Consider the following 15,467-nt stretch of genomic DNA (forward strand, 5'->3'; position numbering starts at 1 on the left):
CGGCTACACTACTGAATTGTTTTACTGTAGGAGGCAATTTTTTGTCAAGTTTTTGGGGTCTCCTATGTAGAGTATCATGTCATCTGTGAATAATGATAATTTTGCTTTTTCCTATCCTTACTCCATTTATTTCTCTCTCATCTAATTGCTCTGGCTAGTGTTTTCAGAACTGTATTGAATAGGAGTGGTGATGGTAGACATCCTTATGTTCCTGGTTTTAGGGTGAAAGCTTTCAATTTTTGTGCATTTTTGACATTGGCTGTTAATTTGTCTTAGATGACTTTTATCAGGTTGAGGTAAAGACCATCTATTCCAATTATCTGTAGGATTTTTATCATGAATTAGTGTTGAATATTGTAAAACACTTTTTCTTTGCCTCTGTTGCTGTGGTGGAGTGTATTTATTGATTTGTATGTGTTTACCCATCCCTGCATGCCCACTTCATGAGTCCCACTTGATCATAGTGTATAATATTCTTGATGATTTGCTAGTATCTTATTGAAGGTTTTTACATCTGTGTTCATTAAGAGAGATGGGCTTGTAGTTTTCTTTTTTGGTTGGGTCTTTCTCTGGTTTGAGCATCAAGGTAATTAATACTTGCCTCCAGGAATGAGGTTAGGAAATATTGCTTCCTTTTCAGTTTTATTGAAGAATTTGAGGAGTATTGGCATTAAAATTCAATCCCTAAATTTTTCATAGAATTCAGTAGTGAATCCATCAGGACCTGGGTGGTTTGGGTTTTTTTTGCTGGTAAGTTTGTAGTTGTATTTTCAATTTCATTAACTGATATTGGATTATTCAGAATTTTTGTATCTTAATTTTGGCAATTCATACATATCTAGGACTCTCCATTTCTTCTGTTTTCCATCCCAAGGGAATAAAGATTTTCAAAGTAAATATTGATGATCTTCTGAATTGCCAGAGGATCTGTAGTGATTTCACCCTTTTCTTTTCTCAGCGCTTGAATTTAAGTCTTTTCTTTCTTTGTTTTTTTTTTTTGTTTTTGTTTTTTGTTTTTTTGTTTTATAACATTGGCTAAGGGTTTATCAATTTTATTTATTCTTTCAGAGAACCAACTCTGATTAAATCTTTATATTATTTTCTTAGTCTCCATTGCACTAATTTCTGCTCTAATCTTGCTAATTTCCTCCCTTGTATGAGCTTGAATTTGTCATGCTCTTTTAGTAAAAGCTTGAGCTGCAGCAAACATTATGTTGTTTATTTGTGCTCATTCTGTTTTCCTGATGTGGGAATTCACCCCTATAAATCTCCCATTTAGGTAGAATTGCTTTTGTTGCATTCCTATGTGTTGTATCTGTATTGTTGTTATAGATATTGTTTTAATTTCTTTAATTTTGTCTGTAAGCCATTGTTTGTTTAGGAGAGCGTTATTTAATTTCTATGTATTTATGGAGTTTTTGTGGTTTGTTAATTTCCAGTTTCATTGTACATGGTCAGATAATATGCGTGGGATAATTTCAGTTCCTTTGTATTTACTTACGCATGTTCTGTGGGCTAGTATATGGTCTGGTTTCAGAGAATGTCCCATGTACAGCTGAGAGGAATGTATACTTTGATGTTGGGTGGAACACTGAAAATATCTGCAAAGTCCATTTGTTTACAGGTTTGGTCTAGTTCTGATATATCTGCTGATTTTTGGTCTAATTGATCTCTTTGTAACAATGGAGTGTTGTCTCCCATTACAGTTGTGTTGCTGCTCATTAGATTTTTCATGTCTATTAATAATTGTCTTAATATAGTTGGGTGCATACATATCTGTGATTGTTATCTCTTTCTCTTGAAGGTTCCCCTAACAGGTACGTAGTGACCTTCTTTATCTCTTGATCATTCTTAGTAATTCACATTGTCTACAAACAGAATAACTACTCCTGTTTTTTTTCTGTGTTCTTATTGCATGGCATGTTGTTTTCCATCCTTTAACTTTTTTTTTTAAGTACATCGTCTACAGGGTCTCACTACACAGATAGATCATAGTGACTCGTAGTGATCTTCTTGTTTTCAGCCTCCCAAGCGTTGGGATTATAGGCACACACGCCACACCCAGTCTCACTCACCCTTTCAGCATGCCCCTGGAGGTGGGGCTAGCATGGCATGCTAGGGATCATCCCTGGCCCAATCCTTTAACTGTTTTGATTATTAAATGTAAAGAATTGAGTTAGAAGTTTGTCCATAATATTTTCAAATTAATGATTGTCTTGTTTGGTGACACACCTATAACCCCATCATTAGAGAAGCTGAGGCAAGACGATCACCATGAGTTTGAGGCCAGCCTGAACTATGTTTGTAATGAGTTGCTGTCTCAAAAAAATGCAATACATAGTTTTATATGTGATAAAATTTTCTTTTGTGCTTGTCAGTTAGGTGCTTATTCTACTGAGCTGTCTTCCCCAGCCCCTGTGTTATAAAATTTTCTACAATGTAAAATTTATATTGACTCCAGGCACACAGGAGTGGTTGGAGCAGAAGTCTGGCTACTGTGTGACATGTTGCATACATGTCCTTTTTTTTTTCAAATTTAAGAAGAAAGTCCATGATGAAAATAATAAGATATTTTGACTACAAAATAAGGTGATGGGCCAGGGAGATGGCTCAGTGGAATAAGCGCTTACCTGGCAAGCTCAAGGGTCTGAGTTCAATCCCAGGTTCCGCAGAAATAATAATAATAGTGATGTGGTGTAGAAATAGACGAGATGTATTAATGTTTTTTCTGAGTAAAGAGCTGATTTTGCTCATTCTTGTCTGACTAACCCAGATTTCAGGTTAGTTGGAGTAACATTAAAGGAATTCAAGAATATGAACTTGGAAACATGTCATGTTTAGAGGATTTTTTTTTTTTTTTTGGTTTTTTGAACCAGAGATCGAACTTGGGCCCTTGTACTGGCCAGGGAAGCGCCATCTTCCTGAGCCATTTCCCTGGCCGCTTTAAGTTTCTTGCATTCAATAAAATAACCTTGTATCTTTTGTTTTCTGGTTTTTGAAACCTTGTCAGATTTTTAGAACTATTCCATGCTTCAAAAAGCTGATTTCTGTGATTTTGTAATTATTACTGATTTTTGGTCAATTTGGGTTTGTAGCCTGTTATCTTTACTGAGGCATGGGTTATACAATACTAAAAGTCTGATTAGTGTGCAGTGCATGCATATGTGCACCACTCCAAAGTAAAGCTCTGGCTTCCATCCTGTTCGGTCCCCTCCCACTTTTCTTCTTGAAATGACTGTTACCCTCTATCAGAAGTGTATACAGCAGCATGGTTCTTGAAAGTTTTAGATGTGTTCTAAAGTTCTTATGTAAAATAGACTCAGAAGAAAGTTTGAAGAACAGAAGGGAGTCAGAAGAACAGGTAACATAGCCCGGGTGGGTCACTGTAGGATTGGTCTGTTCCCTTCTGTGTAAAACTATTAACTTCCACTTAAACTACAAGACTTACAAAGTTGCATAGGGTCTAGATATTAAAGGTAGTTGAAGTCTGGTCTGTCTTCTTAGCATGGTATTATGGGGAACCTCAGTCTGCCTCTTTTCTATCGGGTTTTAGCTTTCCACAGGGCTATGATGTAATACTGTTCCAGTATCATTTGTTGAAAGCAGTTCCATTTCTCCTTTGTGGTGGTATGGATCCAGGGGATTGAAAGAGAATGACAAAGGAGCAAAAAAGATAGAAGAAAATGTGTATATTAATGTCAAAACTCACCAGATTGTCTATTTTCAGTATATGCAGTGTGTTGTACATTATACCTCAGTAGTATTTTTCAAAAATATCAAATAACCTCCCATGTAACTCACCACTCAACCAATTCCCTCTCCTGACTCATTATAAAATTTATGATGTGACCAATTCTGGATAAGCAAGTACAGTAAAATTGAATGTTGAGAGTTTCTTGCATCCATTTCTATAATGCTGCTTTCTCTTGAACGTTCCCCGTGCCATTAAGGATTGCGATCCTGAATCAGTTCACATAAGCAAGCAAGTATTAGAGGTGCCCTGGAGTTTGTGTACACCAAAAAGATTAGAAAAAAATCTAGATTATTGACTCAAATTTAAGATTTTATAGGGAGGAGCAAAAGTCCTGAGAGCCAGCTGGATTATCCTAGATTACATGTATTATTAACAGAACCAAGCTCTGTTAAGTTCTCCTTACTCCATCCTAATAATGCTTTAGGTTTTTATACCATTTTGTCTTTTGGTCTAGTGCTATGTGACACAAAATGCTATTCAAATAAAAATATGTTATATTTAAAATATGCAGAAAAGACAAATGAGGAATATGGAAAAAATGCAGTATTCTCATAAGCACCATAAATAAAAATGGGCCAGACTTGCCAATGAGAGGAGATTGGGTTGAAAAGAAAAGCAGTATCTGTATTTTTATAATAGATAAATAACAGTTAAGTAAAATGGTATGCAGTTAAAGGAATAAAAGAAAATAAAGTATATATTAGCCATAGGTTTATATGGCTAGAGTAAAATAAGTTGAAAAATCCATCATTAATAGTCAAGCTAGGTGTGGTGGCGCATACCTGTGATACCAGCATTTGGGAGACAGGAGGATCACCATGAGTTCAACAGCCTGGGCTAAATAGGGAGAGCTTGTCGCAAAAAAAAAAAAAAAAAAAAAAAGTCATTACATAGTTACACAAAGTTCAACTGATCAAGGAAACATCATTTTAAAAATACATGGGAGATTTCCTTGTCAGATGTGTTGTGGATGGCTCCAGCAGGGTCAGAGCCAGTGTCTGCAGCCCCCTATGCTGCAGCCAAGGGTGACCACAGGTGCTTGAAGGCACTTGGCTGCAGAACAGAGATACCAGGACAGCAGAAGCCAAAATATATTAATATATGCAGTTAGTGTAGCAGACAGAAATTAATGCTACAATTGATAAATTTTTAACATGAAAATGCTATTACACCTGGGCGTGGTGGCACATGCCTGTAATCCCAGCACTCTGGAGGCTGAGGCAGAAAGACCATTGGGAGTTCAAGACTAGCCTGGGCTACAAAATGAACTCAAAGCCAGCCTGAATTACATAGATCTTGTCTCAAAAAGAAAAAATACCATTACAGTGGGAGATTTCAATACTTCAATTTTTGATAGGAAGCAAAAAAAAATCAAAGGAGCTTTGACCACCCAAGTTTGATTTGATGGACATACAGACTTCCCTCAGAATATGAATGGGATTGGTTTCAAGACTCCCCTCCCTCAGAGATACCAAGCTCTGGATGTTCTTGTCCCTTATGTAAGTAGCCTCGTGTTTAGCAGCATATGACATGCAGATCTTGTGTACTCAGTCTATTACCATACCTAATAGTGCAAATGCTGTGTAAATTGTGCTGCATTGTTTAGGGGATAGTGCCAAGGGGAAAACACACTGGTCTGTGTTCTGTTCAGATACTTTCTCTTTTCCATGTGCTGTCCATTGTTGGTTCAGTCTTCAGATGTGAAATCCACAGGCACAGAGCTGACAGACAGCATACTGAAATCTGCATCCAGCAACCAAAGAGCATACACTTCTCAGGCTCATGTGGAGCAAAAAAACAGTCATGTCCAGCCAACAAATTTTTAATAAACTTCAGAAAAGATTACATTCCTCTAACAGCATTATGTTATATGACAAGAACAAATTATATTTTAGGGTTTTTTAAAAACTTAGGTTCTCTGTTGTTCAGGCTGGCCTGAAAATCATGGTAATCCCTCCTGCCTCAGCCTCCTGGGGGCTGGAGTTTACAGGCATGCTCACCACTTCCAACACACAGAAAAAAAAAAAGTTACCTGTATATTTGATAGTCTGAGAGGAAGTATAAAGTAGTGGCTGAAAACAATAAAAAATACTATAAAAAATAACTGCAGTTTCTGTTCCAACTTACTATGATTTTAGGAAAGTTTTCTAACCTGTGCCTTGTAATATCCAGAATGGGGCTAAGAATTAGCATCTTGGAATGGTTACTGTTCAGGAGAATTTCCATATTCCATTTTTCCGACACATAATTCCACTTCTTGTGATTGGGTAAGTTCATCTAATTAGTTCTGGCCAACCAAAGAATTGTACTTGGAAATAACGTTATGTCACTTTGGCTAGAACTCTTTAGATTTTCCCAGGAGCACTCTTTCTTCTCCAGTAGGACAGATAGCATTCAAGATGGTGGCTTCTCTGTCAGCCTGGATCTCTCAGTAACTAAAAGGAGCAGAACCCTTTCCTCCTTGCTGCCCCACCCCATGAAGAGTACTATAGTGTGAGAAAAAAGGTAAACTTCTAGGCCGAGGACTGATTATGGGGGGTAAGGCAGCATAGCTTGATTCAGCTAAGGTGGAGCCAGAGGAGGAGTGCTCTGTACAACACCTAAATTATGAGGCACTGGAGTAGGGTCCCAGAGCAGATGGCCAAGAAACATCACAGGAGGAGTGGAGATTGGTGTCAGGGCCTTTGTTACTTTCCTCATTGCAGAGATGCCCAGTGCAAAGTTAAATGGGGAAAGGAGTATTTTAGCTCACAGTTCATAGAGGTTTCAGACCCTAGTCAGCTGATTCCAAGGCACTGTGGCACAACAGAGGGCCATCACGGAGGAGAAAGAGTCCATGGTGTGGCAGGCAGAAGACAGTGTGCTGCAAGCCTCCCTTTTCCTTTTATCTCAAGCCTTTTAGGTGGTGCCACCTTCACCCAGGTTGGTGCTTCTGTCTTCAGTGAATCCATTCAGCCACACCTAGAGCTATTTTGATTCCAATAAATGGGCTAATTTAGTACCTCACCCTTGATCCCAGTGTCATGTCTTAGACCCAACCAGCTCTGAGTGAGCATAGGAGGCTTTGGGGGACATCCAGACAAGCCGTAATACATGGCAAACTGGAAAGTGGGTAACGTGCCAATGAACTAGGTCTTGGAAGAAGTTGGAAAGGAAGGCATTAACAGCATTCAGAAAAGAATTGGGGGGGGAAAAAAAAAAGAAAGAAATGGGGCTGGGGAGATGGCTCAGTAGAATAAGCACTTGCCTGGCAAGCACAAGGGCCTGAGTTCAATCCCCGGTTCTGCAAAAAAAAAAAAAAAAAAAGAATTGGCTGGCTTATGAAGGGCAGCAGAAAGAAGGACATGTGCATGGATGTGTTTGCCATAATGAACTATGCGATTTCAGCCAGGTGAAGAGAGAAGGATGTCAAGTGGGGAGCTAAAGGAATAGTGAACAGAGAATGGAAGCCCTGTGGGATTACATCATTGTTGGATTTGGGATTCAAGAGGCAGAGAGGTGGACAAATAAGCGGGGAGGAAGGAGATAAGGGGGAGGAAGTTCAAGATCTAATGTCCATAACATAACTACAAGTCACTTTCTTGGCTCTTCTGGCCTAGTATTTCTGGAAGCCTCCTTGGGGGCAGCCATAAAGAACTGTGCAAGCACATTGGCTATTGCAAGCAGCATTGTTTAATCACCTGTGTTCTCCAGCCGAGGCTGTAGGCAGTGAATCAGCAGTTGTCCACGTGGACCCAGAACCTTAGCTGATGTGTGGCTTGGTGTCCACCAAGGAATGAAACTGGCAGCATGAGAACTAAAAGGGCAAAATTTTGGAGAAAAAGGTCCATAAATGTTTTGCTCAAGACAGCAGAATCCCCACTCAAACCAACTTAAGTGTTAACCAACTTAACCCGACACTGAGTTTGGGTAAGGTGAATATTGTTAAAATCCTATGTGCGGGGAAACTACCTGCTCGGGCCCCCCTCCTGTCCCTCTCTTGGATAGGAGCTTTCTTTCTCTGAATAAATATATTCTGCTCATAAAAAAAAAAAAATCCTATGTGCAGCTTTTTCAGACCTAAACGACCAACCACAAAAGCCTTGCCTGAGGTGTCACAGGGAAGGCTGCTCTCTGCACTGCACAGCCTTGCTGGGCAGCCTTGGGAGAGCCTCCACTGGGGGTGGGGCTCTTGGTGCTCTTTCATAAACTACCATTCCTAGCCCATGTCACTCCTACATCCCTTTAGCTGAAGCTTAAAACAGATGCCCTGAGAAGCTTGAATGCTCTCCACCACCTTGTGCTTTTGCAAGCAGCATTATTTAATCATCTGTGTTCTCCACCTTGGAGAGAGAACTCCATGTTCTCTCCCTTCCCACCCCTGTCCAACTCAGGGTCCAAGAAACTGCTGGAGTCCTTTGTCCTTTGCTGGGGTCTTTTTCAACTACAACTGCAGCTGCTGCACGGATCTACTTGATCATTGATGGGTGAAGCCATTCTATGGAGGAAATGAAACTGGACAAGTTGGCGTTTTCCCTGGCTTTAATATCTTGTGTGGTCAGAGGAAGCAAAAAGACTTGCACTTTCACTTAGAATGTGTTGTTTAATGGGCTACATTAAACTCCGCAGTCTGTGAACTCAGTTCCCGCTTCCTGATCAACATGCTCAATATGCAGTTTGGTTGGAGTCCCCGGGAACAGGCCCCTTTGCTCTTAGGCCCGTTTCTCCTATCCTCCTATGGGAATCCTGGGTGGCTTCCAGTGGTAACACATGTCCCATGTACCGGTGTTATTTTCCAGTGACTGACAATACTGTCCTAATCTTTCTCCAGCAATGACAGAACACGAGATCTTAAATACAGGTCTCAGCCCTGGCTACACATTAAAATCACCAAGGGAGCTTTACAAAATGCCAATGCTAGTCTGTTTCCTAGCATATCTGACTTTAATTTCACTGACAGAGAAAAGTACAGTTCTGCTCCAGAAAGCATAGATCTATCACTTTGTAGCTCTACCACTTTGGCTGTCACTTTCCTACACCTCAGTTTGCTCATCTGTAATATGGGAGGGGTGACACTTGCTCCCCAGGGTGCTGTGGAAATTAAGTGAAACTGGTGTAAGGAATCACCTACCACCTGCTATGTGCATAGTCAATCATGTCTTACTTAGAATATGAACAAGAGCTTCTTGTTAGCCATATCTTGTTAGGACATGGAAAGATAGATTAGATTTTCCACCTTAGTGGAGAATGCAAAGGTGTGGATGTGTAGAGACAAAGGGCAACTTCCAGTCACCAGGAATGGGCACTAGACTACACTCTGACCTTCCCTCCAGGGGGCAAGAAATCCCTGGGGACCAAGCGGCTTGCCTCATAGGAGCATGTATAGATTGCGCACTGGGAGACCCGCCCAGCTCTGCACATGGCTCCAGTCCTTTCCAGCTGGTCCTCCAGAGAAGAGACTGCTTCTGGTTTACATCTCTGGTCACAAGCCATGATTTAGGCATTGGAAGAGGATGGCAGTGGTCTGGGGCTTGAGATTAAGAGCCTAAAGCTGTGCAGATGAGAACTTTCATGAACCCAGGGTGGGAGACAAAGGGGCAGACAGGAGGCCAACAGCTTTATATTCTCTGACTTCGGGCCACACAAATTTTAGGGTTAGCTCTGACCCAAGTGTGTGTTCTGCAAGAGCTGTCAAGCAGTTCTCCCTGGAATGTTCTTATTATTAACTTTGAAATCATACTTTGAAAAACAAATGCTTAGTGTTATGACTGGGACACAGTAAGTGCTTGATAAATATTGGAGTAGCAATATTTAAGTACACTCCCTACACTTCAGAAGTGCTCAGACATCTTGCTCAATAATACAATGGGAAGGGGAAGCTGCCAATTTAATGGGAACTTTTCTCCAGTGTAAAACAATTCTTTTTCTCCAGCCTACTTTTCCCGTTTGTTCCAGAAGGTTGAGCAAGGGAGAGCTGATGGATGTGACGGTGACAGCAAGGCCCCCGCTGCCTCCCTTTGCTGTGTCTCTTGCCTGGTGCCTGATCATCAGCCTCCTGCTCTGCTCACTCTGCTGCCAGCATGCTGCTCTGCGTTCTACACTGGGCTCCAGATGGAGCTGCTGATCCTCTGAAAGAGCAGAGTACTCCGGTTGTGGAGCAGGACCCTCCACTTGAGAAGAAACCACGCTGAGTTGCCTCACTTTCCAAGGCAACGAGGAGAGCTGTGAATTCTTAGGTACCTTGTTATATTCTGCTGACAGGAGGAGGAAAATAATAAAGTACAATGTAGAGGGTATTTGCTATATGCTTGGCTCTACCAGGTATTCCATCTTGTACAGTGATCTCCCCAGCCAGTTCTCACAATCCAGTAAGACAGGCATTTAGCTGGAAGTTCTCATCCAGCCCTCATGTTATGCACTGAAAGCCCTGAGCTGCAGGGAAACTATATGGAGACAGGACCTTAATGAGGCAGGAAAATGAAAAGGTAGAAACTGTGTCCTTATGAAAGGAGGAAGAAACACCAGACCTCTCTAGCTCTCTGTCACAAACACAGAGAAATTTGATGAATCACACAGCAAGGAGTCAGCTCATTACAAGCCAGGAACAGCCCTCCCCAGGAGCCAGGTCACCAACTATTGATCCTGGACTTCTAACCTCCAGTATTCTGAGGAAGTTTCTGTTTTGGCCACCTATAACTCGAGAAGACAACCACCAAGATCTGCTCCTAGAACTCAAATCATTGATGCATTCCACTTCTGAGTACTTAAGTCCCATCTTTTTTCCTTCCCTCATCTGCTAACACCAAGTTCCAGCTTCTCTTGTGTGCTGCCTTCATCCTTCACCTTCTGTTTCTTTCACTATCTACCAGGTCATTCCACCAGGCCAGGATCCCCTTTGCAACTCAGGGATTTTTCTTTTCTTTTTTCTTTTTTCTTTTTTTTTTTTTTTAAACTGGGATCTTATTGTGTTGCCCTGGCTGGTCTTGAACTCCACAGCTCAACTGATCCTCCTGCCTCAAATTCCTGGATAGCTGGGACTACAAACAAATGTCACCAGACTCGACACCAAGAACTTTTTTTTTTTGAGTCAGGGTCTCACTATGTAATTCAGCCTGGCCTTGAACACAGTGGTCCTCCTGCCTCAGCCTTCTGAGTGCTAGTATTACAGGCATGCACCACCATGCCTGGCTCAGAGGGATTCTTTCGCAGGTTGTTTTCATGCCATTTCTTTTTTGATGGGTTCCAAGCAGCTTCAGGCATAGGCTGTAAGTTTTACCTTACAAGGATGGCAGGAGCACAGTAAGGAAGTCAGGTTTCCCTGGCTCTGCGCTGCATCCAGGCGTACAAGCCACCTGTCGGGAGGAAGCCAGGCTCCTGTTGAAGCTGTGCTGGCTGTGAGAAATTAGGGTACTACAGCCCAACTGCAGCCCAGGTTTTCCCCCCAGGTGGCCAGCACCTGTCACCTTCATTGGTTCCCTGGAGGTCCATCCTCAGCCTCAGAGACTCATTATATTGCTAATAGGACAGATTTAGTGGGAAAGATATAGTTTTGATTTCTGTCTGTGAGCCTCACAAGTCATTTCATGTATTTGAAGCTTCAAGTCTCTACTTGTTTAATAGGAGCACTGGCCCTTGCTTTGTAAAACTACAAGGAAAGCTTCCATTGTTCCTGGAAATCCTTGTTTGAGATTTGTGTTTGTGTTTCTTCTGCCACTTAATTGATTTTTATCTTTGTACCGGGGATCGAACTTGGGACCTTACGCCTGCTGGGCAGGCACTTACGCCTCTGAGCTGTCTCACTAGCCCCACTTTCTTCTTGAGCCATCCTTCCAAAAACCTGAACTGTAACTCTTGCTGAATTTTGGTATGGGGACTAGGGAGAAGATGAAAAGGTAGCTGCCTTTTTAAAAAGATGTTGTTCATCCTGTTTCATTGTTGTATTCCCAGGAGGACATAGAAAAAGCAGACTAGCCATAATCCTTGCCTAAGCACAGTTTTAGGAAGATAAACCCACCTCCAGATGATACACGGGGGCAGTCATTTCCACACTAAATGTTGACCTGGCAGTGGATTTTTTTCTTTTTAGCGAACTGAATGAATGAATGAATGAATGAATGAATGGCAAATTAAGGTCTGCTTTTGACGTGATTCACCAGACCTTGGGGGTCTTCTCAGCTCATTCTCTTGTTTGTTTGGGCTAGTTTTGAGAGCCAGAATCAATGTACTGAGTCCAACATCTGTACCTCAGGAAATTCCCTTCAGAAATGAAGACAGTCTGGGAGGAATTTTCTCAGCTGTTCTGCAGACTCTTGGGGAGGTCACTTTGTCATACTGGGAACTGAGCTCAGGATTTTGTGCTTACCAGGCAGGCACTATGCCACTGAGCTACACTACATTCCTGGCCCATTTAGCTTTTGTGAAATCTTAGAAAAATGTAGCCCAAGGAGATGAAAAGAAAATAACATCATGCGGCCAGAGAGCCCTGCTCTGTTGGTGTCTCAGAATGTGTCATGCTTGAGGTTACAACCTCCTGTTGTCAAGGTAAAAGGTTGTGAATTTAGGCCCCAAAGAGTGGCTCTGAGAGGCATTGGTGGTCTAGTGGTTAGCATAGCTGCCTTCCAAAGAGTGGCACTGAACTCTACCTCCCTTCTGGCCAGTCAAATTTGGACAAATAGTTTATCTTCAGAAGCTTTATTTGCTACATGTAATATGGGATGTTAAAGCCATCTCAGAACTGGTGGAATGAGTAAATGTAATAGTGAATGCAAACGGTCTTCGAATCAAATGCCAAAAGCTTTGTGTGGTTAAGATTCTTGCTTTTAGAGTTAGACAGGTTGAATGTGCCACGACCATTCCCTATCATTGGGCTGGACCATTGGTTTGGCCAGTATGAACAGAAATGCCCTGGCTATTTCTAAGGGGAACTTTAAAATCGCATTGGCAACTCCCAGGTTATCATTTCTCTGTCCTTTTGATTAGGGGAAGTGTTGTGCAAATGGGAGCTAAGGGCTGCAGTGATTAGAATAACTACAGCTGAGAGGCCACTGGATGTGGCCGACGGTCATGGTAGCAAAACCAACCTGGCCTCACCAATACACTGTGTCACTGTTTTATGTGATTTAATAGAAAAACAAAACATGCACCCCAAAAATAAAAGCCCACATACACAAGAAGATTGGACACAAGTCTTGGGCAGTGCTTTGGGAGACTGCTCTGGATACTACTTGCTCTTGGGAAGGGGACGGTAGACACCAATGACCACCGCGTGGTCCCTCTCGTAGGGCTCCAGGGTCAGCTGCTCTTGTGGCTTCAAGTTCTCCTGCTGCAGCTTCTTCACCTCCGAAGCAAACACAGCTTCTGCCGATGCGGTGGAGTCGATGCAGTTGGCCTTGATGGAAATGAGAAAGTGGCCTCCGTTGCGCAGGAACGTGTGTGCGTTCAGAGCCACGATGCGCGACTGGTCCGGCTGGGCCACGTCGGCGAAGATCACATCCACCATCCCAATGAGCATACGGTACCTGAGTGGATGCCGGGCATCTTCCAGAACCGGGATGATGTTGGTTCGCTGTTTAGCCACATTGACCAGATCACGGCCGGCGCGGTGTGAAAACTCCACAGCGTAGACCAGGCCATCTGGGCCCACGATGTCAGAGACGTGGGAGACGGTGGTCCCCGAGGCAGCCCCCAGGTACAGGACTTTGGACTTGGGCTTGATGTGGATCTGGTCAACCCCTCCCAGGATAGCCGCGGCCAGCTTGGAGCGGAAGGGGTTCCACGCGCGGTACTCCTGCTTCACACCGTTCTCTGTCACGCAGACGCGCCGCTCGCCGTACACGGAGATGCCCGGCACCATGTTCAGCGTAACCAGCGCGTCCTCCCCGCCGCGGTAGATGAACACGCCCTCGTGCCGGTGTGGCTCCACGAATACTGCGTTGGCGCCCTTCCTGCGGCGATTCTTGCTCTTGGCCGCGCCACCGCGCCGCTGGCCGCCGCCGCCGCCCCGGTCCCTGCTGTCACCGCGGCCGCGACCCCTACCCCGGCCCCCGCCGCGGAAGCCGCGCGTCCTCCCGAAGCCGCCTTTGCTCCCCCCGCCGCCACCATCACCTCCCTTGCCGCCCCCGCCTCGTCCCCCGCCCCAGCCACCGCCCCCGCGACCCCCGGATGAGCCCCCGCGGGAGCTTGCCGGCTTCATGGCGCCTCAGCGAGCCCCTGGGTTGGAGTGGGCTGGGATGGTTGTCGGGGGTTACCGGCGGCTGAAGAAGATTGTCCGGAGTTAGTGGTTACTAGGACGTTGCCAGCAGGTGTCAGGGGTGGCTGTGACGCGAGGTGATTTTCCTGGCGGGGGACAAGGGTTAACAGCAGCGGTTGAGCGTGCCAACAGCAGCTGGGATAAGGAGGGGGGTGGGCGGGTCCAGCTCCAGCGCAGTTCCTGCGTCCTGGGAGCCGCCCTTTGACGCACGGACTGGCGTGATTACATCACACCCGCTTTGGCGACCTTGCAGTCATGGAAGCCCCTTCTCAACCAGCACGCAGACGCAGCCTGCTCTCCTGTAACCCTTCGCCTGTTCCCTTCCCTTCGGCTCTCTCCAGGAGCCATGGTTTTCCTGGCGCCGGGCATCTCTGTGGCACAGGAAGCAAAGCTGGAATTCAGTCCTGGCCACCTGTCTGTCTTGGGAAACTTACCTGACTCTGTCCCTGAGAATCTTGTTGGAATTGGGGCAAGTTTCTTTCTGATCATCCTACCCGTAAAATAAAACCTATCTCAAAGGTTTGTTTTGTAGCTGATGCACTTGCTCTATTAGGGGTGGCTCTCTCAATTGCATTTGTGTGTATTCCTTTGGTCAATCCTTTTATCGACGTATACTTTATATATAATAATAAAATTCACCAGTTTGTTTTTGATAGATATTCTGACAAGACACACAAGATATTTAGGACCTGGAGAGATAGCTCAGTAGAATAAGTGCTTGCCTGGCAAGCGATGGACCCTGAGTTCAATCCCTGGTACCAAAAAGAAAAACAAAAACAAAAACAAAAAATGCTTATCTTGGCCTAGTTACTTGACTCTGAAAGTGTTCTTTCATTTTTTTCTTTTTGCCTCTGCAGTCATAGAGCTTAAGGCCTGGGCCTTGCACATGTAAGACAAGTGCTGTACCACAGAGTCATGGCCCTAGTCCTATTTTAGATTTTGTTTTGAACCAAGCATGATGGTGCACAAAGGATCACCAGGAGTTTGAAGTCAGCCTACGCTAGATAGTGAGCTCAGGACCAGACTGGGTGACATGCCTCAAAACATTTTTCTTCTTTACTTTTGAGACAAAGTCTCACTAAGTTGCCTAGGCTGGCCTCTATATATACTTGCTATATACCCCAGGTGGACTTCAAACTCAGGATCCTACTGCCTCAGGAACCCAAGTGCAGGGATTACAGTTGTGCATCAGTACAGCCAACTACTTGGAGCGTTTTATCCAGAAGAGATGATCCTTACAAGAAATGAGAACAAATAGAACTGCAGCTGGGAAGGTTATGGACATAAAGAGAGCCTCTCTCAGAGAGAGAGAGAGAGAGAGAGAGAGAGAGAGAGAGAGAGAGAGAGAGCGCTATGATAGATGTAGTGATGATGATTATCGCCATAGAAGTGGTGGAAGGTGTGAGAAAGAGGACTACTCCAAGAGATAGTTAGAAGATAGCAAGAAGAAGGAGGAGGAGGAGGAGGAGGAGGAGGAGGAGGAGG

General features: G+C 43.8%; 1 protein-coding gene across 1 annotated transcript; it reads right to left on the reverse strand.

Moving 5' to 3' along the window:
• Nucleotides 1–12,890: 12,890 nt before the first annotated feature.
• On the reverse strand, nucleotides 12,891–14,445 carry LOC101563949 (rRNA/tRNA 2'-O-methyltransferase fibrillarin-like protein 1). The gene has a single exon (XM_004637042.2). It carries the CDS (start codon nucleotides 13,923–13,925, stop codon nucleotides 12,954–12,956), a length of 972 nt encoding a protein of 323 aa, XP_004637099.1. The 5' UTR covers nucleotides 13,926–14,445; the 3' UTR covers nucleotides 12,891–12,953.
• Nucleotides 14,446–15,467: the final 1,022 nt, after the last annotated feature.

This window comes from Octodon degus, unplaced genomic scaffold (assembly GCF_000260255.1).
Source record: "Octodon degus isolate 3935 unplaced genomic scaffold, OctDeg1.0 scaffold00085, whole genome shotgun sequence".
Classification (NCBI taxonomy): domain Eukaryota; kingdom Metazoa; phylum Chordata; class Mammalia; order Rodentia; family Octodontidae; genus Octodon; species Octodon degus.

What these genes read in the sequence shown, in the direction of transcription:
- LOC101563949 (XM_004637042.2), bottom strand. Translation starts at nt 13,925, where the DNA reads ATGAAGCCGGCAAGCTCCCGCGGGGGCTCATCCGGGGGTCGCGGGGGC.